The sequence below is a fragment of the Octodon degus genome, unplaced genomic scaffold, assembly GCF_000260255.1.
Source record: "Octodon degus isolate 3935 unplaced genomic scaffold, OctDeg1.0 scaffold00026, whole genome shotgun sequence".
In the NCBI taxonomy this organism is placed as follows: domain Eukaryota; kingdom Metazoa; phylum Chordata; class Mammalia; order Rodentia; family Octodontidae; genus Octodon; species Octodon degus.
Genome location: NW_004524602.1, coordinates 11,210,320 through 11,232,083, shown reverse-complemented (window position 1 = coordinate 11,232,083; position 21,764 = coordinate 11,210,320). Strand labels below are relative to the sequence as shown.

The 21,764-nt window shown below is 49.5% G+C and overlaps 1 protein-coding gene across 1 annotated transcript in view; it reads right to left on the bottom strand.

Annotated features, from left to right (window-relative positions):
• Positions 1–17,109, bottom strand: part of Kiaa1257 (KIAA1257 ortholog) — a 60,829-nt gene extending 43,720 nt beyond the window's left edge. Inside the window, exons 1-8 of the mRNA XM_023712504.1 lie at positions 16,995–17,109; positions 16,067–16,333; positions 11,757–11,947; positions 11,024–11,228; positions 6,958–7,083; positions 5,859–5,931; positions 3,813–3,937; positions 821–967 (exon numbers count right to left, since the gene is read on the bottom strand). Coding sequence (XP_023568272.1) covers positions 821–967; positions 3,813–3,937; positions 5,859–5,931; positions 6,958–7,083; positions 11,024–11,228; positions 11,757–11,947; positions 16,067–16,313 — 1,114 coding nt within the window. The 5' untranslated portion in view covers positions 16,314–16,333; positions 16,995–17,109. The remainder of the gene's footprint in view (positions 1–820; positions 968–3,812; positions 3,938–5,858; positions 5,932–6,957; positions 7,084–11,023; positions 11,229–11,756; positions 11,948–16,066; positions 16,334–16,994) is intronic.
• Between the last annotated feature and the right edge of the window lie 4,655 nt (positions 17,110–21,764).

Sequence of the window (21,764 nt, the reverse complement as noted above, 5' to 3'; positions counted from 1 at the left end):
AAAAAAACCCGCAAAAAGAGCTGGGGCTAGAGCTCAGTGGTACAGTTCTTTGGATTCAATCTCTCGAATTGTAAAAAAGAGCAGTGGAAGTCCCTTTCACAATAATCCCTTAAAAAAACAAGGTCACATAATTTTACCCAAAATACATTTTGAGGTTTCCATGATCACAATAAATGACTACAATAAATGTCAACTGTTACCACAATACAGAAAACCTAGTTTATAAATTGTGATAAATCTTAAAAAGCAAGGGATAAAATTCTTGCTCTGCCTCTGAGCTGGGTGGCCCCAGGGAAGTCACCTGGCCTCTCTGAGTATGTTTTCCTCACTGAAAAAGAGGCCCACGATGCTAAGTGCTCTGTCACTAGTACCACAGGGTCACTGAGAGGAGAGTTTGTCATGATAAGCGACAAGACACATCTAATGTGCTGGCACCTAATACAGACTCAGTAAAAACTGGTTCCCTTCCTCATTCTCTTCACTAAATGTTTTGTAAATGCTCACACAGGGAAGCATCGTAGAAAACAAAAAATATGTATGTTATTTCTTATCCTCACAGGTTTCCTTGGACTTAGAAATCCAACCTAGGGATAATTCGAGCTTTACGCTTCCTAGCTGTGTGAGCCCAGACACGGCACTTTACCTCTCTGGGCCTGTTTCCTCCTCTGTAAGGTGGCGAAGTTGACCCTCCTTTCCTGGGGAGGGGTAAGGATGAAATAAGTAACGCGGGGCGGGGGCTTGGTCACGAGGGGGCCCGTGTGTGGAACTGCAGACACACGCGACAAGACCAGCAATGCCTGCGGGGAAGGTGCGCAGCTACCTGCGAGGAGCGGGGTCACTGCCAGCTCGACGCAGAAGGCGCTCTGTCTCCAGCAGCCCGACAGCTTGGTGTCTCTGTCCTCCACGCTTGGAGGCTTCTTCATCCCCTTGTAGCTCTTCTTTTTGATTTCAAAATCTTTGCTTTTAACTGTGACATCAAAAAAAGGAAAGAAATGTTAAGTGATCTCCTTGAGCCGCCCTATGCACGCACACGTGTGTACTACAGAGGTTCCAGAAGAGCCCAGAAGCTCCTGGAAGGCAGGCTTCTCCTTTGTCCTTGCGTCTCTTGCAGCAACCAGAAAGGACAGCTTGTGTATGGAGGGCAGAGCAGCAGGGTGTGCCCACACCTGACAACGCCCGATTATCCAGAGGTGCAGAAGTGAAGCCTGCGGAGCAAATCACAAATTCTAAACCAACCAAAAAATAAAGCAGCACAAATGGGCAAATCACAAAAGCGTGGGCCGATAAGTCCATGGATGCCGCCCACCCTCAGGAGGCATCAGGAGCTCAAGGTCGGGCTCAGCAGACGGGGGATCCTTAGCTCTGCCACAAGCGGGCGACAAGGTGGAGCCAGAGGCAGCAGCTAGCAGGGGGCCAGGCAGGTACCCTGTGCCCCAGGCGTCCCGCCAGGCCCACACTCATGACCCAGGCCCCTACAGTCCAGCTGGGAGCGTGAAATCGGGGACAACCTCATGTCACTCACTGGGGACCAGATGGGTGGGACATTGCAGCGTGCACATGGCGGAAGTCAGAGCGAAGGTGCCGGACTCACGGACAGGAAGGCGGCAGAGTGGAGAGGGGTGTGAAGAACCAACTGCGGGGGGGCACAGGGAGGTACAGAGCCCCCTCCCCCATGACTGATACAAGCAAGGATCAGTGGTGTGTGAAAGTATGAGAGACAACAGGGACCCTGATTTCTATGTCAGGAAGGGTATGCTCCCCAAAAGGTCACAAGCACAGAGGTGTCTACTGCCATTTTTTTAAAAAGGGAAAATACATAAAATATTAGCATCGAAATTGTATTATATTTTTCTGCAAACTGTCCTATTTTTGATGCCAAATAAAGAGTGGCTCAAAACCTCATTAATGTGCTCAAAGCTCATGGATCTGCTATGTCCTGGGGCTGCGGGTTCAGCGCAGGGCCTTCACACTGAGCTACATTCCTAGCCTTTTTGCTGGTTTCTATTTCGACACAGAGTCTTCCTAAGTCACGGCCTTTCCCGGGTTAGGCCTGAATTTGGGACTCTCTTGTCTCAGTGCTGGGATTACCAGGCATGTGCCACTAGGAAAGCACATTTTAAAAAGAGTGTTGCCAGGCATGCTGGTGCAAGGCTGCAGGCCCCGCCCTGGGGAGGCCAGGGCAGGCGGGCTGTTGGGAGTTGGAGGCCAGTCTGGGTACACAGGAAGCTCAAGGCCACAACATAACGCTGTCTTAAATGATAAATGGAGTGAAGCTAGGGTGGAGCTGTGGCTCGGTGGTGGAGCGCTGCTGGCCTAGTGTGTATGAAGCCCTGAGTTCAAATCCCAGGACCACAGCAAAAGGAGGAGGGAAATGAAGGAAGGGAAAACAGAAGGAAGAGGAAAGGAAAGAAAGGAAGAAAGGAGGGCAGGAAGGGAAGAAATTCACTAGCTGGCTACTTAATCTAGAAAGGAGGGAACGCACAAGCTCAGAGTTTTATCCAGCTGTGTCGGCCGTACCTGGCAGAGAGCCTGAACATCTCCTGCAGCCTCTGCTGCTGAACTAGAGCCAGGGCAGGGGGAGCCAGCAGCAGATCAGCTGGGTGAGAGCTGAGGAAACGGCACATCCCAGAAGGTGGCCTGGGTACCTACTGGATCTAGAACTTTCCTCCTCAGACTGGAAACCTAACTGCTAATTTAGTGGCTCTGAGGATTCCTGTCTCTTAGCTGCCTGCAACTAATATTAGGTGTCAACTGGGTCCCAAGACACAGGGTGCTGTGTCTTTTGCCAGAAGCAAAAGGTTTATTTTGCAAGGAAAGTCTTTCTATAACTCCCACTCCCTTATGCCTCCTGATCTACCATGCACCCAACCTAGTTAGAGCTTTTTGTTTATCCTGAGTATTGGACAGAGTGGTTGTTTCCAAAGAAAGCAATAAACATTCAGAGCTGTGTCAGGGGTTCCAGAGACCAGCAGCCCATTAGGACCTCAGCAAAGGCGGGACCCAGGGGAGCCCACCCATGGCACAAGCCAGCACCGGATGGTGATGGCCAGCAGTGACAGGGACCGCAGCTGGGTATGTCAACTGCTGACATCGGAACTGCGAGCAGAGCTACACTTTGCCAATTCATGATGTCCACTGAGTCGAGCAGAAGAACCCTTGGCTGAGTGGCAACACGTCTGTCCCTACCACCACATCTATCGCATAGAACTATAATTCTTTACTTGGAGTTGGCATTTGAAATAAAAGATTTTCATGTCAACAAAGGCACCGCATGTGGATCAGGAACACAAAAATACTGCAGGAATTGGGTGGGGTGGGACAAGATGGGGTGAGACGGGATGGGGTGGGGTAGGGTGAGGTGGGGTGGGGTAGGGTGAGGTGGGGAGGGGTGGATAAAGTGAATGGATGGGATGCTGAGGGAGAGGGAATGGAGATGAAATGGATGGGCAGGGGGTGGGGAGATAAATGGAGAGGTGATGAAGGGTAGACAAGGTGGGGGATGGGTGGGTGGACTGAGATAATTTGGAGATAGATGGGTGTGTGGGTGGATGGGGTGGTGGATTCAGAGCTAGACAGACATGAGGATGGATAGGTGGATGGATGGTTGGGTAGGGATGAATGGAGATGCACAGATGGGTAGATGATGGGTAGATGGTGACAACCAGATTTGTAGATTCAAAGTGTGGAAAACACAGTACTCATCATTTGGTCAGATATCATATCCCCACATTGCAGTAGCCTGATTCTGAACTATTTCATAATTTTCCAAGTCTAATAACATTACAAAATTTACAAATCCCATCCTAACTTACTTTGAGACCTCGGTTTTTCTAACGGGTTTGTTAAGCTGCTAAATGACGTCCTGTCAATTAATTCTTTGATCTCCATCATGGTTGTCCCGATCAAAGACATAGTTGCTGCTCTTGAAGTATTTCGTCTAGAAAATCCACAAAGAGAAAATTTAATGAAGATTAAAAAAAAATATGTCAGATGCCAAACCTTAGAGTCTGTTTATTGAACTAAGTAAAAGTAGAATTTAAAAATGGCCCTGCATTCCTCTAACCCAGACTTTTCAAACTTTTTTTGTTTGTTTGTTTGACTTTTCAAATTCTGCCATGCATATCAATCATATGAGGCTTTGGCACGTAATATACAGGTTATGGTTCAGGAAGCCTGACATCTGGACCGCATTTCTAATAAGGTCCCTGGCACTGCTGATACCATCGGTCTATACTTACACCATTGAAATTCAAGCCAATTAGAAAAGTTAGTGGAAAAGAATATGTTCTTATAAAAATGACTAGAACTGAGGGTCAGCCAGATAGCTCAATAAATTAAAGCGCCTGTTTAGGCAGATGCAGGGACCAGGGTTCGATTCCCTGTATGCTGGGCCAGTCCTGCCAGTGGGGTGCACTGAGACGGCAGCTGAGATGGCATGGTGGTGCGTGCCTGTAATCCCAGCGCTTGAGAGGCTAAAAACAGGAAGATCAATACAAGTCCAGTCTGAGTAGTGAGACTCTGTAAAACTCTGTACTAAATACATAAAAAACCCAAAAAACTAAACTATAAAACACCTAGAAATTCACTTAAAGGAATGACCTACAGTACTAGGGAGATAGCTCGGTGGTCTAAGCGCTTGCCTGGCAAGTGCAAGGACCTGGATTCAATCCCCAGTACCACGTGCTGTGCCAGCCCTGGAACCTGGGCATGCCTGGCCAGCCACTGAAACCAGGCATAGTGGTACACACCTGTAATCCCAGTGCTGGGAAGGCTGAGACCGGAGAATCACTATGTGTGTGAGCTGTGTAGCAAGACATTATATAAAATAAATGGATAAAGAATAGATTTTTTGGGCCAGGGAGTTGGCTCATAGAATAAGCACTTCCCTGGCAAGTGCAAGGGCCTGAGTTCAATCCCCAGTTCCGAAAAGAAAGAAAGAAAGAAAGAAAGACAGACAGACAGACAGACAGACAGACCGACCGACCGACCGACCGACCTAGGGGGAAGAATTAACTCCCACAGGGGATACAAAGCAAGGTCTGAATTAAGGGAAAGGATCATCAGCATGGGTGATGTAACCTGACTGTGGAAAAAAGTGAATTCTTTCCAAACTGCAAGAACAATTTTTAAAAATCAAGATTGTCCAGTGGGCATGCGACCCAGGCCTCTGGTCCCAGCTATTCTGGAGGCTGAGGCAGGAGAAGGCTTGAGCCCAGCCTGCAATACAATGAGACTCAATCTTAAAATAAATAAATAAATAAATAAGGTTGTGTAACGGCATGCACTATTTTTTTTTCTTTCAGTACCGGAGCTCGAACTCGGGACCTTGCACTTGTCAGACAGTGCTTCTGCCGCAGAGTCATCTCCCCTGCCCTGGCTTGCTTGTTTTTACCACATCTCTCAAACCATAGGCGGGGCTTCCATTCTCCCCCTGGGTCCCACAGCATTCAAGGAACCCCTTCTCTAGACCCTTCTTAGGCCTGCAAAGCAATGAGCTGCCATCTGGGAAAGCCAAGACTCAGGAGTCTGAAGGTCTGGTCTGGAACCTGGCTTTACCAAAATTTCTACTGCTATGATTTTGTGTAAACCATTGAATCACCCTGCCACCATGTGTAGAGAACAGAGGAAGCAATCCCACCTCAAACAACGACCATGAGGGCCAAGTGAAGCAGAAGGCCGCGCACAGAGCATGCGGCGCCTGATGTATGCTCACGCACGTGCTTCCCTTTCTCAGATTTTGCTCGGATCGCATGCGCCCCAGCTTGGCCAGAATCACTACACGGGCGCACAACGCACAGTAGGGCGAGTCCAGCGGGGCTCTACTCCCATCCCTCAAAATAACACGGCTCCGTCCTTACCGAAACGTGGAAAGATCATCTGTCTTGAGCGACTTGTCATATTCCTCGCCGTTCTTGGGGGGAATTTCAAGCTCTGCTTGGTAAGAACCAGGTAACATTAGCAAATGTCATCAAATTTGTGCCATAGAGCTCAGCAGAACAAGCGCCTGCCTGGCAAGAGCAAGGTCCCGAGTTCGATTCCCAGTATAAAAAAAGAAACAGGAAACAGGGGTCCCTGACACATTCCTGTAATGCTTGTCCGCAGGCAGAACTCTTGGATATGGAAAGTATTTAGTAAACAGGGTTTGCTAACCATCACTGAGCAAATAAACAGTAACTGTACCGACCAATGAATTCTAAATATTTGGACAAACGGAGACAAGAGTTCCTCTGGTTCTTCATATATTACTTCCATAGAGGAAAAAAAGAAGAAAAGAAGTCTATTAAATTGCCCATTTTAGTACTATTTATATTAGAATATACTCAACATCCTTCTAAGAGTTCCAAGTTCCCAACTCTAAGGAATATTTAAGCAAATTCCAGTCCTATCCATAGATGAAATCCTATGTAGCTCACACAAATGAAGTTTATAGAAAGTGTTTAAGGAAAGAAGGCATGTGCTGATGTATTTACAATCTCTGATCGCATGCAACCAGCATAACCTTGTCTATGCAGAAAAAATTCCAGAACACAAAGACATGTGCTGTATTATGGAAAGCAGAATGTCATACTGATTGTAGTTAACAATGGAATCATACTTTTTTTTTCTTGCTTTTCTTATACTTTTTGTTCACTGGATTTTCTTAAAATCCACGTATGTAACTTCTAGAGTCAGAGAAGATTTCTTTATAAGCCACAAAATAAATAAAAGTAAAGAAAAAGAATCAACAATGAAGTGCACCCTTCTGGGAGACCAGCAGGTCATAGCCCCCTACCCCCCAGAAGTTGGCGCTCATACAGGGGAAAGGCCTCGGCGGGCACGCACAGGACCGCAGCGCATGGGAAAGGCCTCGGCGGGCACACACAGGACCGCAGCGCAGCACACTGCTCTCTGCCCAGGGTCTGTCACATGCAGGTTGTCCATAAATTCATCTCTATACACCTAGCAAAGACTTCTTACCTTTTTCAGCTTTTTCTTGTTTTTCTGGCGGAGGCTCCTCATTCCACTCCTCCTTGACAATGTTAGCTTTCTCAAGGCCTGGTTCCCACAATTCTCTCTGACTTAAAACCAAATGTCTCACTTCCTCTAGAATGGAGAAGAAGGGTCATTGACTCAGAACTGTCTACTGAATACTATGTGGAGCACTCACTTGCCTCTTGGTACACACAGGTCAGGGGGCAAGATCCGTAAAGATCTCTCCCCTGCTGAAGCTGCAGCACATGAAGCTGGCCAGAGATACTGGGGAACTCAACAGAGTAACCCCCTATGTGGGTGGGTGAGGGGCTCAGACATCAGTAGGCAGTGGCTCTGCCAAATAAGCTCATTCAGGATCTGCCTGGTGTCTCCCTACCTAATCCTAGTGTCATGGGAAGCAGACAAAACATGGGAAGAAAGAGCACCAAGAAGGGTTAGGAGGCCGTTCGTTACACTGGTGGGCCTGGCCGGGATCTCTCCTAAAGAGTCAGAGCTCAACCCGGCAAGGTTTCGGGACTTTCACAGGGAGAGCAAGCAGGGAGGTACAAAGTCAGATTTGGCACATTGTGACTGGAGGGCTGGGGGACATCATAGGTTTCTAAGGGAGCTTAAACGTCTCGAATTACATTACAAGGCCTTCAGTTAAACAAGCATGGGTTACACAGTGGAAGAAATGTCCCATTATTAGGCCTGTCTGGACATGTCCATCTGGTTTTGGCAGGCACTCTTGGCAAGGATTTATTTAAAATTTTAATTTTCTGTTTTGTTTTGGCAGAATCGGGGATTGAACTCAGCCCCTTGCGCTTGACAGGAAAGCGCTTATTCCACTGAGCCATCTCCCCAGCCCCCTAATTTTCCTTTGAATAGCATTGTACTTCAAAGGAAGCAACACCACACCCTCATTTTACAGGCAAGGAATCTGAGACTTCAGTGAACCTTCCTACAGTCAGACAACTGATCCTTAGCAAAGGCAGGTCTACACAGAGAGGTCCTGGCCTCTAGCTAGGGGGCCACCATCCCCCCATGCCTCTTCTTCTGTCAACTGGGGTCTTCCACACACATTACAATGACAAGCATGTGTGGAATAATGAATGAATGGAAGCACCAAATAAATAAGTAAATGAATGAAATCAATGAATGAATGAACAAAGACAGTGGAAGTTAAAGAAATGGAAAAAAAATGGATTAACTGATGAAGGACAGATAAAAATTGTGGCGCGCCTCCAAAGTCTGGGAAAGAAGAGGACCACAGTGTCTTCGGGAACCAGGAAGTGCAGGGGGCAGCCCTGGTGGGGGGTGAGGAGGGGCAGCAGCGGCAGGAAGGGAGCCCTGGGAGCCAATTGTAAGCTGCCTTCAGGACCAGACTCAGAAAACCAGAATGGACCCTAAGGGCACAGGCAGCCAAGAAGCGACAGGGTCAAGGCAGTGACATAGGAAGGCCAAGCCAGGAAAGGGGACAGGGAAAATCCTGGGCAGTGTCAGCCAAGGAGCAGAGAGGACGCAGCTGCAGGGTGAAGAGCTCCACAGGCCCTCGGACAGGCGGGGACAGCAAGCAGGCGCATGCGCGGGGTGGCCAGGAATGGAGCCCGCAGGAGTGCTCTGGTAGGGCTGGGGCGGGAATGATGTTGTCGCCAGGCATGGTGGCGCATACCTTAATCCCAGAATTTGGCGGGTTGAGGGAGGAGGATTGTTTCAAGTTTAAGACCAGCTTGGGTACAAAGTGAGCTCAAGGCCAGCCTGAGCTGCAGAGTGAGACTGTCTCAAAAATACCACAAAAAGAGTCTTTCTCCAGCACTGAGAAGCCAAGAAATGGAGTACACGAAAGCAAAGAGAACGCGAACCCTAGCTGGGGGTTCCATCCAAACTGTGGGGCTCAAGGCTAACGAGCTGCGGCCCCTGACCCAACGCACATTCAGATCTATCACCTGGCCACGAGACAGACGTCCTGGTGCGTCTGCCATCCCAAGATATAGGAAGACAGTCGGACTTTGGTACTCCGCTGCTGTGAAACTCAGCCAGCCTGGCACTTGATGCACCACGAAGTGAATATTTTGTCCCAGTCCTCGCTGTGTGGTACCTCAAGCGCACACCACAACCTGCCAGTGTGGATGGCCCAGGACAGAGTCTTGCTACTTTTTCCAGCCAACGTCATTTGTTTGGTGCTTATTATTTTTGATACTTGTTGCACCTCTGAGAAAATTTACCTTCTACCCAATTTTCTTACCCAGGGAGCCTATGATTAGTTTAGATATACATTGGTGATTATCAGCTAGGGGTAATTAATTAATGTCAGTACTGAGGATTGAACCTCACCTCATACTGAGCTGTACTGTTTTGAGACAGTCCCTCACTGAGTTAGGAACCTGGCCAGGTTAGGCTCACACTTGCGATCCTTCTGCCTCAGCCTCCCAGGATGCTGGAATTACAGGTACACCACCGTACCCAACTAGCTAAGGGTGATTTGGGCCCCTGGGGGACATCTGGAAATGTTGGAGGAAATTTTTGCTGGCCAAAATAGGAGGCTACCACTGCTGATGGGTGAGCAGAGGCCCACGCTGCTGCTCTGCGTCCTGTTACCCACAGGGAAGGAGGTCACCTGGCCCAAAATCTCAGGACCGCCAGGGACATCAAGGAGGAAAGCTTAAAAACTAGAAGTCCCAAACCTGCAGTATCAGTACAGCAGGCAGGAAAACTGGAGCATCTCAAATGTCTCAGGCACACAAAACTGAGGTGTGGCCCGGTGCTGCCTCCGGCTTTTGACAACTTTCTACACTGTTTGCTCACTGTACAGTGGGGATAACGCTATGAATCTCAAAACAAATGATCCTAATAGGCATGCCTCTCACTTGTTAACCTTCCTACGCAGCAGAATGCATCTTACAATTAAGCCACCACATCAGTCAATCAGTAGCATCTTAGTCTAGTTTTTAAATTCTCAATGGACAACTCCCACCCTACCATGGCTCACTCCTGGAGGGGGCCGCCTCCACCTCCCTCGCCCCACGATGCCTGGGGGATGAGGACCCTTTATATCCCAGTTTTCACAGATGACAAGTACATGATGTTCAGGAACGTTCCCAAGGCCACCAGGTAGAACCAAGTGGCAGATCAGACTTGGCCATCTGACTTCAGAGCCTGGGTCTTCCCAGCTCTGCCAGCTGCTCCTTCAGAAAAATAAGATGCCGACAATGACATGGGAACACCAGTAATGGTGTAGAGAGCTCCCCACCCCGTGGAGATGTTAACAGGGTTAGCAGGGGCGAGGCAGGATTTTGAAGTTTTTTGTCTCCCTACTGTTTTGGCGGGGGAGGAGTTAGTGGGGATATACCGAGGACCTCACAAGTGTTCAGTGCGCGGCCTACCACTGAGCTACGCCCCAGTCCAACTTTGTCTTTTGCTTCTTGGTACCCTTTAATTTTTTTCAGTGACTATACAATCCTAGGGTGGGAGACAGGCTAGTGGCGCGTACCCATGACAGAACTGCTGCCCTGGGACAAGAGGTCCGGGAGGTCCCATTCACTCTCCACCAACACTGGAACTGGCCCCCTAGGAAGGGGCCACTTCCTGATGTCTCAAGCATGTCCTGGAGAAATGGCAAGCCATCAAGACAGAAACTACTGTCTATACCACATGAACTAGCCAAAGGCAACAAGGGAAGACTGACATTGAGTCTGATACTACAGGTTGAGTGTTCCCACTCTGAAAATTCTAGGATTTAGGATTTGTTCAGATTTTTGCAATATTTGCACATACAAATTGGGATTATACCCCTGGACACACAGGTGGAAGGTTATTTTGTACGATATATTCAATGTGCCTGAGTTGTGATGGTGGTCTATCATACAAGGGCAAGTATGGTAATTTCTACTCGTTGGGTTGTTTGTCGGCTCAGAAAGTGTCAAGTTTTGTTTGTTTGTTTTTTTTTTTTAAGTGTCAAGTTTTGGAGCATTTCAAACTGTAGATTTTTGGTTTAGAGTAGTCACCCTGCAGTGAGAAATTATAAGCTTCCAGAAACAATAAAATCAAAAGAAAAAACCAATATCTGACTTACCGAAAGAGCCTACGTCATCTGAAAAACAGGTCTTCAATGGGTAATAGTACTTGATTTTTTTAGAAATCTTATCCTTGGTGTCCCAGATCCTCACAGTGATTTTGTGGAAGTTCAGTTTCTTTAACAATTCCTTTGTCACGTTGACATTAAATGTTTCGCTCCACGACACCCAGAGCTTATTGTCTTCATACCACGGCTTCACAGTCTGTGGAGAGCAACATACAGAGACTTCACCTGCAGGAAGATGGGGGTGCCGGCAGTGGACAGAGCTGGCCATCGCCCACCAAGGTGGCCCTCCACCCCTCTTTTCTAGCTCCAAACCCACCGTAGGAAATGGTGCAGAATAGACTGGCTCTGTCAGGCTCTGGGTTCCTTGGAAAAAAATAACATCAAAGCAGATGACTACAAGTTGTGTCTTCTCTGGTGACTTCGAGCCCAAGCCAAGCCTCCAGCTCGCATGCACTCAAACACTCACGCTCACGTGAAGGAAGGGAATTTCAGGAGCTGTCACTTTTGAGATACTCAGACATGACTGATTAAAAACAGCTGAAGAAAACCGCCAGGTGTGCGGTATCTTAGGTCAGTGCAGATTCGCACACAGAAGGCCTGGGGTGGCCCCAGGGTCTGCAGGTCTAGCAAGCGCTGGGGGACACTTACGCCACAGGTGGGTGGGGATTGAGCAGCATGCAAGGCCACATACGCACACAGGCGCACACACTTGCGCCCCACATACCTTTATTCCTGACTCCAGGGACACCTTGGCCAGTCCTGGAAACACAACCACATCAACTATTTTAGGTTCTTTGTCATCTGGCAGAAAGAAATACTCAACGTGGTAGAAGCGGCGAAGCTTCGCTATATAGGTGGGCGGTTTAGTATATTTCTTGTATTTCTCAATGAAACTTGTACGTTTTCCTTTATGATCTAGAAGATAATAAGAGCCTTGTTGTAATTTCCTGTAGAAAGAAAACTCTTCCAAAACAGTGTGCTATGGTTTGGTGGTGGTGTGTGCAGAAGGCTTGAGCCCAGCCTGTGGCCTTACTGGGTTGCAGCTGGGCCCAGGTGGCGGAAGTGAGGTCACTGGGGGCATGGCCTTGAAGGGATGTGGGGACTGTGCCCCTTCAACTTTCATCTCTCGGCCCCTGGCAGACATGAGGGGAGCAGTTTCCCTTCCCCAGTGCTCCCCACATGATGCGCAGCCTCAAAACAGCCCCAAAGCAAGAGCCAAGCGACCGCGGATTTGCACTTCTGAAACCCTGAGCTAAAGCAAAGCACTTCTCCTTGGAGGTCATATTCCTCAGGTATTCTGTCATAGTGGGGGACTGTGTACCCCATTGCTGACCCAGTGGAGAGATCAGGTCCAGGCTTCCCACCCAGCTGGGCAGCAAGGCTCAGCCGAGGTCCTGTGTATGTGCAAACCAAGGGCATGGCTACGAGTGAGCGAGTTTCCCTGAGTTTTTCACATTGGGCATCTTGCTGCCTCACTCCAGGCCCAGCCCTTAAAAGTGAGTTAAGACAAAATGCTCACAATGCAATGTGACAGGAGACAGCAGCCCTATGAAGAGCTCGAGGCACTGTAGAAACATTTAATCCACGTGGCATTCTATCAAAAATATAACCATCTTTAAAGCTCTAGGGTTGGGGCTGGAGAGATGGCTCAGTGGTCTAAAGCACCTACTTAGAACAAGCTTAGCAAAGCATCAGGGACCGCGGTTCAATCCCCAGCACCACATGCCGGCCAGCCCCGCCCCCTGGTGGGCTGAGCTGGCCACACACACACACACACACACACCTCTCTCTCTCTCTGTCTCTCTCAAATAAATAAATAAAAAAATTAAAAAAAAAATTAAAGCTCTAGGGTTATTTTTCATGTTTCTTTTGGGGTTGGGCTTGAACCCAGGGCCTGGCTCTATCACTGAGCTCCAACCCCAGCCCAAGCTGTCCTTTTAAAGCTCAAGGCTTGAAGCCCCAGGAAGCTGCTGCGGCAATAGTAATTCTGGCCACCAGATGAATGTTTGTACATAGTTTGAAATAAAGCTTCTCCACCACCCCTGGGAAGCGTCAGAGCCTCCCACTATGATAGCCTAGAGCGTGTGCAGCGCCCTGCATGTCCGTCTTCGGATTCAGTCCTAAGCGGACCCGAAGTAGACTGAGCCTGTCAGTTTCCATCAGTGGAAAGGGAAACAATCTAATGACATTTATCAGAAAATTCAAAGTGTATACTTTCAACCCAGCAACTGTACTTCTTAGGATCCAGGATACAGAAGGCTCGCCTGAACATGTGCACAAAGATGCCTGTTATGGGATGGTAATAGAAGTGTTGGAAGTAACTGTCCAGCTGTAAGGGGTGAGATAGGATAAGGGTGTGGCTGAATGGTAGGGGTCCCACCCATGATGTAAAGTCCTTAGTTCTATCCCCAGCAGTAAAAACAAATTTAAAAAAGGGGTAGAATAGGCCAGGCATGGTGGCACATACCTGCAATCCCAGCACTTGGGAGGCTGAGGCAGGAGGAGCTCTGTGAGTTCCAGGCCAGAGTGAGCCCAAGGCCAGCCTAAACTGCATAATGAGACCCCTGTCTCAAAAAAGACCCCCCAAAAGAGAGTAGGATAAACTAGACATACGATGGAATATGTGTATGTGTTTAAAATAAAACTAGTGAGTATGTACTCATAACCACTATCTCAGATGTTACATTTTAAAAATCAAGTTGTAAAATATATAGGATTTCTCTTACATAAAATGATTTATCTATTTATAGAAGTCTCTAAAAATATTTAGATATTGAAGGAAAAAAATTGTCCTACAATTTTATGTCCCCCAGACAAAGGTATGTCAAAGTTTCAGGATGTCTGGAAGATCTGTTCTGCAGATATTGTTCGTGAAAGCCCCAAAATCAGAAAAACAAGACTTCGAGACAGTGCAGAGGCCCAGTAGGTCAGAGATGGCCAACTGAGGGCTCTTTCGTTTGGATGGTATGAGTCAGGTGCCTTTTCCCAGACTTTTTCACTTGATTTTTTTTTCAGGCAGGGTTTCATTATGTAATATAAGCTGCCTTTGAACTTGCTATGTAGGGGCTGGAGAGATGGCTCAGTGGTCTAAAGCACCTACTTAGAACAAGCTTGGCAAAGCACAGGGACCACGGTTCGATCCCCCAGCACCACATGCCAGCCAGCCCCACCCCCAGGTGGGCTGAGCTAGCCACACACACACACACACACACACACACAATAAATAAATGTAAAAAAAAAAAAAAGAACTTGCTATGTAGCCCCGGTTGGCCTCCAACTCCCAGAGACCCTTCTGCCTCAGCCTCCCAGTGCTAGGATTCGGTGTGCACCACCACGCCTGGTTTGGCTCTTGTGCTTGATAACAATAGGTCCAAGATAAAAGCGCCACGATTGAATGATGACAAGGTCACCACATAATAAATAACAAAAAACTTAACTCACCAAGAAAATGGAGCAAGTAAGAATCAGTATCTCCCTAACCAGACAGTCTCCAAAATATCTGAGGCAGAGACAGAACGATGGAGAGCAGCTAAAATCCAGGATCCCAGTGTGACTAAGCAGCCCAGAGGACAGAAAGAGGAAACACATCCAGGTCCACCAAGAGGGAAGGCACTTTGTTCTGCCCCTCACATTGACCCATATGACTTGCTTTGCCCAAGAAAATGCCAGGAGAGAGGTGGCACCGGGCTGTGAAGAGCGCTGGGCTGGCCCTGCCTGTGTGTACTCCGCAGGGGTCCAGGCCAGGCCACCTGGGCCACCTGGCAGAGAGGAACTCTTGCGGGGGAAGGAAGCCAGCAGCCTGCACACCCAGACAACAGTGGGTTCCTATTTGCAGTCACTCAGTTTGGGGACTCAATTAGGTCATATGGAATTTAACTGACAGTTGGTAATGGACACACCTTTACACTTAGAGGGCTTTTTGTGTGAGTGTGTATTGTTTTTTTTTTTTTTGTACCAGGAATTGAACTCACAACCTTGAGCTTGCCAGGCAGGCGTGTGTCGCTGAGCTACATCCCCAGCCCATTTCTGTTGTTTTGACACGGGGTCTCATTTGGTAGTGCAAGTCAGCCTTGAACGCCTAGTGATATTCCTGTCTCAGCCTCCTGAGTGCTGAGACTGGAGGTGTGCAGCACCACACCTGGTTTCCTTGCAGATTTTTTTTTCCTTCTGTATTTAGGACAGGGTCTACGGGGTCTCACTACATAGATCGGACTCAAAGTGATTCTGCTGTGTTCAGCCTCCCAGGAGCTGGGATTACAGGTCTGTGCCCCTGCCCAGTCTCTCATCGCGCCCCGGGGGCCGGGCGGCACAGCACGCTGGGATCTAACCGTGCGGCGCCTTCTGCCTACGCAGGAGCTTTAGTCAGCTGAGCTATCAGGCCGGCCCTACCTGCAGATTTAGATTCAAAAGATCTGAGATTTATTTTCAACAAAGTATTAGTGACTTACAACCAGCTGTGGGAATCAATGCCTTAATACGCCCACCAGCTTGAGCCACGGTGGTTTAGAGCCACTGGCACCAGGACACACGAATGACAGCCTCCTTGTGGGTGTGTTAACCTTTCTGTGGTCTCTTCAAATGTTCAAAAAGCACATACAGGAACCGGGGAGATAGCTCAGTGGAATAAGGGCCTGCCTGGCAAGCACAGGGTCCTGAGTTCAATCCCTGGTACCCCACCCCTCATGCAGACAATTGGATAAAAATCAAGATTTGGGGCCGGGGAGATAGCTCAGTAGGATAAGCGCTTGCCTGGCAATTGCAAGGGCCTGAGTTCAATCCCCGATTCCGGGGGGCGGGGGGGGAAGGCACACACATCATCACCTGCTTTTTATGATCTTTGAGAAAATGAAGTCTGAGAAATCCAGGTGGCCACATAGGCACCTGGTCCACAGTTAGGCCCCTAATTTTCTGACCGCTGACCCTCTGGGATGGGGGCAGGAAGAAGAAAGCTGTATATGTACTCTACATTCCCAAGAGAAGGTCAACTGCACACCCCCTTTCTGGGAGGGGCCCCGACTGTCCTTTAGCACCTACCTGTATTCACAGGGAGGGCCAAGGAGATAATGAGATTGCAGGGGACAACCTGGGGCACGTCGGGGTTGAAGGTGCTGGCTTTCAAGGACTCCAGGCTGCCCGAGCTGTTGTCAAAGTCGGACTCCTGCGCTGCAGCCCTCAGAGAGTGGTCTGCCTCAGCCTCAAAGTGGTAAAAGTTAGGGAAGGAAGAGGCCGGCCTGACGTTTTCGCTGTCCTCATCTTCCCAATCCCAGGCGTGCAGAGACATGTTCCACAGTGCAGGTCAGGCTACGAGAAAATAAAGTCTGCGTCACCTCTGTCCCCAGGAGCTAAGCCCGACAGCGCGTAGGAAGACCCTCCCTTCTCTCGTGCTGCTCCGCGGCTGTCCAACGCCTCTGATCACTGCCTGGTGCGCAGTCAGTACGCAATACACGTGGAGGAAAAAATGAAGGAAGCACAGAGCAGGGCAGCGGGCAATCGTCAGGATGACGAGCGAGCCAGGCTGCTTCTCTCGCTCCAAACCAGGAGTTTGGGGCACTCCCGGAATCCCTGGCCAGGTGAGCGCAGTTCTCCAGGAATCTCGAGAGGGCGGGGATGGGGTGGGGGTGGCGAGTTCCCCTGCACCGCTCGGGGAGGTCCGCCGCAGTCCAGGCGAGACGCACCGGAGCACGCTAACCGTCTGCCATTTGGGCAAAGGCCAGCCAGGGTAGAGAAAGCCGCGCAGATGCCTGGCGAGGCCAAGGAGGGCGAGACTGCCCCGAGGCAAGACACAAAGGGGCGCTGGCTGGGTCCTGTTCCCAGCACACAAGCTCGAGGACTGTGGAGGCGTAAGCCCGGGCTACAGCAGAAAAGTAAGGCTGCGTTGGAGGTGGCGAGGCAGGTTAAGAAGAGACGGCAGGTTGGGAAGTCCAGGGCAGAGATGGGGGACCCCAAGGCGCGGCGGGGGTACCTGCGAGCCGGTGCGCGGGGCAGCGGACCGTGGCCTAAGCTAGAGCACCAGCTCCCCAGCTGCTGCCGGAAGATCTGCGGTCCCGCTGCTCACACGTGCAAAAAGCTGCCGGCTTTGTTTTCCAGTTGCTAGGAGACAGGCAGCGCGGGGCGGAGCTCCTGGAGGCGGGACTTCCTGCCCCGGCGTAGGCGCGCAGCCCGCTCCTCAGCAAAGCGCTTGCGCAGCGGGTGTGAAGCCATCAGTTCGTTCCCAAACAATCCGAACCGAGCCCAGCCCCCCAAAACAGTTGAGAACCCCGGGTACCCTGCACCATTCTTTCATTCAGATCGTCTTATGCGCCTAACCTTTCCCTATAGAACAGGGAAGGGCGCTCCCGTTCTTTAACAAAGGCAAAAGCAGAGCCTAGCTTTGCACACCTTACTCAAACCCCAACCTCTCTTCCTTAGATTTTATGCTCCGGCTGCTGAGGCCGGGACAGCATCATCAGGACTCTGTCTTGGGATCCTGTGCCCTAATTCTTAAATGAGGAAACAGAGAGGTGAAGCAATCCACCCAAGGATGTGCAGGAAGTGTAAAGTGTGATGAAGGTGAATATTTAAATACAAAAGTATTACAGTTAAGGAGACAGCACCATTAAGCCCCTCAGAATACGCCCCCTTCCTTCGAACACACCAACCCCATTGCTCTTGCCACTTTTTTTTTTTTTTTTTTTTGGCGAAGCAGGTCTGGCAGTTCTCACTCCTGAGTGTGATAAAAAAAAAAAAAAAAATACTGTGAATGCTGCTGCCGAGTGCTGTCCAGCCAAAAGGCAGACTCATAAGAACACGAGAATGTGTCTTCATTTTACCTTGTGTACCATCTGGCACAGCGCGATTTCTGGTTCTTCCTCAAAGTCAAAATGACCATGAAAGGGCAATATTTTGAATCAGTTGGGGTCATCACGACAGCCACACCAGCGCAGCTAATGGCGCTCATGAAAGACCACACACGTGTAGAAGAGCCCCCAGGCCCAGAGAGCGGACAGGAAAGCTTCAGAGGTGACAAATGCCACGCCAGGCAGTGAAAGTTGTTCACAAGGTGGGGATGGGGAGAGACAGCGCCAACACAGGCCAGGAGAGGGGCAGGTTCACGGTAATCCAGACAGGAAGCTGAGCAGCTGGGAGCCCAGGTAGACTTTCTGCTGAGAGAGTGACTCCGCCATTGCGGTTGGTCAACAGCACGGGCGCTGAGGATCCACACACATAAGGAAGCTTTGAGACAAAGAGCAAAACTGTGGCAGAGCTAGAGCCTGGGCCCGGTCACAGGCCTGCTAGCGCGTCTGGACCGGGGAACAAGGACACCCTGTTCTCAAATAGTACTCATGCGGCCTGGGCCTCCAGCTCTCTCCGCTTGGATCAGATGAAGCCTTGGAAATAACTGTAATGGTCTGCAGGGTCTCATTACACAGCTTCCAGGTTCAACCACCAGACACCGAAGGGTACCAGTCTGCAAGGGTCCCTGAGCCACGCTGGTTGATGCCGTGTGGGGCAGAAATGAGTTTCCAGCCCTTGGCCCTCCCCACACTGCAGGTGTGTGAGCAGAACACATTGATGCTCTCTTAAGTCACTGAATTTTGGAGTGATCTGTTGCGTAAGAAATAGCTGGACCAAAATCTGTAGTTTGAGATTTGCACCACTGAGGTTCTATTGTAGGCCAAAGTATGGAAGCACTGTCTGGAAAGCTGACATTGAGGTCGTCAAGGCCTGGACATCGTGGAGTGGGGTCAAGGCAAAGGTGTGCTGTGATTCAGGTGCATGTGGCCTGGCAGTCGGGGGCTCTTGCCTGGGGGCCTCAGCTCTCCCCCACTGGCTCTCCTGAACTTCACTTTTCTTGGGTAGATGCTGAGGAGTATCTCTTGCCCCCTTTTATTCCCCTTTAGTTTTTTAGAAAGGATCTCGCGATGTAGTTCAGGATGGCTTTGAACTCACTATGTAGCCCAGGTTGGCCTCAAACTCAGGGTGACCCTCCTGCCTCAGCCTCCCAAGTGCTGGGATTACCAATGTGCACCACACCTTGATTCTTTTTTTCTTTGTTGCTCCTAGTTTTTGATGAGTTGTAAATTCACTGTAAATTCTGAAAACAAAGTCCTTTATTGGGTGAATGTTTTGCACATACTTTCTTCTAATCCCTTGTTTATCTTTTCATTTTCTAAAGTATCTTTTGTGGTGCAAAACTGGAATTTTAATGAGCTCCCATCTATTAATTTTTTTCTTTTTTGGACTGTGCATCAAGTATTGTCTTGTATTCAAGAAATCTTCAACTAATGGCACGCTCCTAATTTTAATTACTGGATTAATTTTTTATTTGTGGAGCTAGAGGTGGAACCGAGGCCTTGCACCTGCCAGGCAAGTGTTCTACTGCTGAGCTGTATCACCAGCCGGGCCCCTTTTCAGGAGACAAACTTGGTGTCTGACCACTGGACAAATCCATTCACCAAGCCTCCTGGAAACCAAAAGCTTATGATGCTGAAAATAATTGCTCGATGACATCCACAGACACTTCTGGGGGGCTTCGTGGAATGGCAGCACTTTCTGAAAAGCAGGTTAACAATCTCAAGAGCTCCTGCGGGGCCCTTACTCCTTGACCCAGTAATAAATATTCAGGATCCAGGGCAACCTGCCCTCAATGCCGGTTTAATGGAGAGCGGCTGGAGACCCCCTCGCTGCGGGTCTGCCAGGAGGCAGTGAAGAAGTACTATCTATGGCTGTGTTCAAAGCCTGGGTCACGTGGGACAAAAGCTGTGCTTTTTATGTCTGGTTTAATGAGTTCCAATTTACATACTGTAAAATCTGCCCTTTGTGTTTGGGCAGATGGACACAGTCATGGGACTGAGCCTCTCCAATGAAGATGTAAAGTCTCTTCTGTCACCTCAGAAACTCCTTTTGCCTGGCAACGCCTGGAAATAAATACATCAGAAATATACTCTCCTTAGAGGTGGGATGGTGGATGATTTTTAAAATTTGTTTTAGTATTTTCCTGGACTTTGTTGGAAGTGTCTCACACAATACTGAAGCAACTTGAAAAAATAATTTCTTTGCTGGGGTCTTGATGCTTCCGCCACACGGACACCCCACCCCCAGCTCATACAAAGGAACCCAAGGAGACCACTGAGTTTGCTCACTTTGAACCTCAAACAAAACCCTTGCAGATTCAAGGGGAATTATTGCAGGGGCTCCTGGTAACGGGGCTGCAGACAGACAGGCCTGACAGCGCACTATTATAAACCATCGCCTCCCCGAGCCGCGGGGAGCAGAGGCCCTGCAAGGGCTCCCCTGCCAGATATTGAAAAGCCTTCTTTTCAATAGTGACTACTCCGGAAAAATTACTGTTCCAAGGATTCCTTCAGCAGCAGCAGCCAGCAACATAGCGACGGGTAGGGTTATGTCTCGTCCTTGCCTGGGCCACCAGAAATAAGCAAGGATGTAAAATAAAGTCAGGTTCCTTGGCAGAGCTGGGGCTCCCCAGGACCCAGTGAATGAAACCAAGGCTGTCCTCCTCCTTACAGGCTGGCCATTTTGTACAATGGGACAGAAAATACACAAAGGGAGATGGTGTGTGCTAGAAGGGCTCAATGCTAGAGGTCATTAGGGAACTGACACTGGGGCACAGGATTTGGAGGAGGTGGAGGGTGGGAGGTATCGCTGTGGGGTGAGCAGGTACAAAAGCCCTGAGGCAGGACCTGGTTAGAGGAGTGGTAGGAGGGGGGCAGGTGCTGGTGTGCTGGGCCACCATGTGGAGCTAAGGCGAGGACTTTATCTATAGACCCAATGAGAGGAAAATAATTGTATCCAGGCCAGAGAAGGGCGCGGTTGGGCTGACGTATTAAGGGCATCCCTTTGGCTGTCAAGCACGGCACAGGGAGTCAAGGGCAGTTCCTTGGAGGAGGAGGCCGTGAGGTCACAGGTGAGGGATGCTGGGGGCTTGATCCAGGGTGGTCACAGCAGAGCAGAGAGGAGGTGGCAGATTCTGGTGATGATTTGGAAACAATGGAGACGATGGACAGCCTGACAACTGCATATGAGCGTGTGTGTGTGTGTGTCGGAGAGGATTCAAGGCTTGGCCTCAGCTTGGTGCAGATAGGAGACAGCAGAACCTATGACAGAACATAGATAGGGGAAGGTCTTTGGGTTACTGGGGTGAGGCCCTTGGCAGAGACAGTGGGACCCCACCCCACCACGAAGAACACATGCAAGAGAGGTGAACCGAATGAACATGCACATGTCCATAGCAGCACTACTCTCAGTAGTACAGGGTGGAAATGACCTAGATGCCCTTTCACTGATGAATGCATATGCGTGTACACAATGGTCTATCCAGCTCAGGGAGCGTCAGCCCTGGCAAGAAATGAGGTGCCAATACCTGCCTAAACACACAGAAGTCCTGCAAGTGTGGCTAACATGCTCCCCCCAAAAGCCAGCTGCAAAAACAAAAACTATCTTTGGGGGCCGAGGAGATGGCTCAGTGGAATAAGCGCTTCCCTGGCAAGTGCAAGGGCCCGAGTTCAATCCCTGGTTCCGCCAAAAAAAAAAAAAAAACAACCAAAAGTCGGCTGCAGACTGGCGAGACAGCTCAATGGACAAGAGCCTGCTTAGGCAAGCACAGGGACCAGAGTTTAATTCCAGGTACCACATGCTGTGCCTGCCTTGTCCCCGGGCGTGTTGAGCTGGCCACCAAGACTGGGCGTGGTGGTGCACACCTGTAATCCCAGCCCTGGGGAGGCTGAAAACAGGA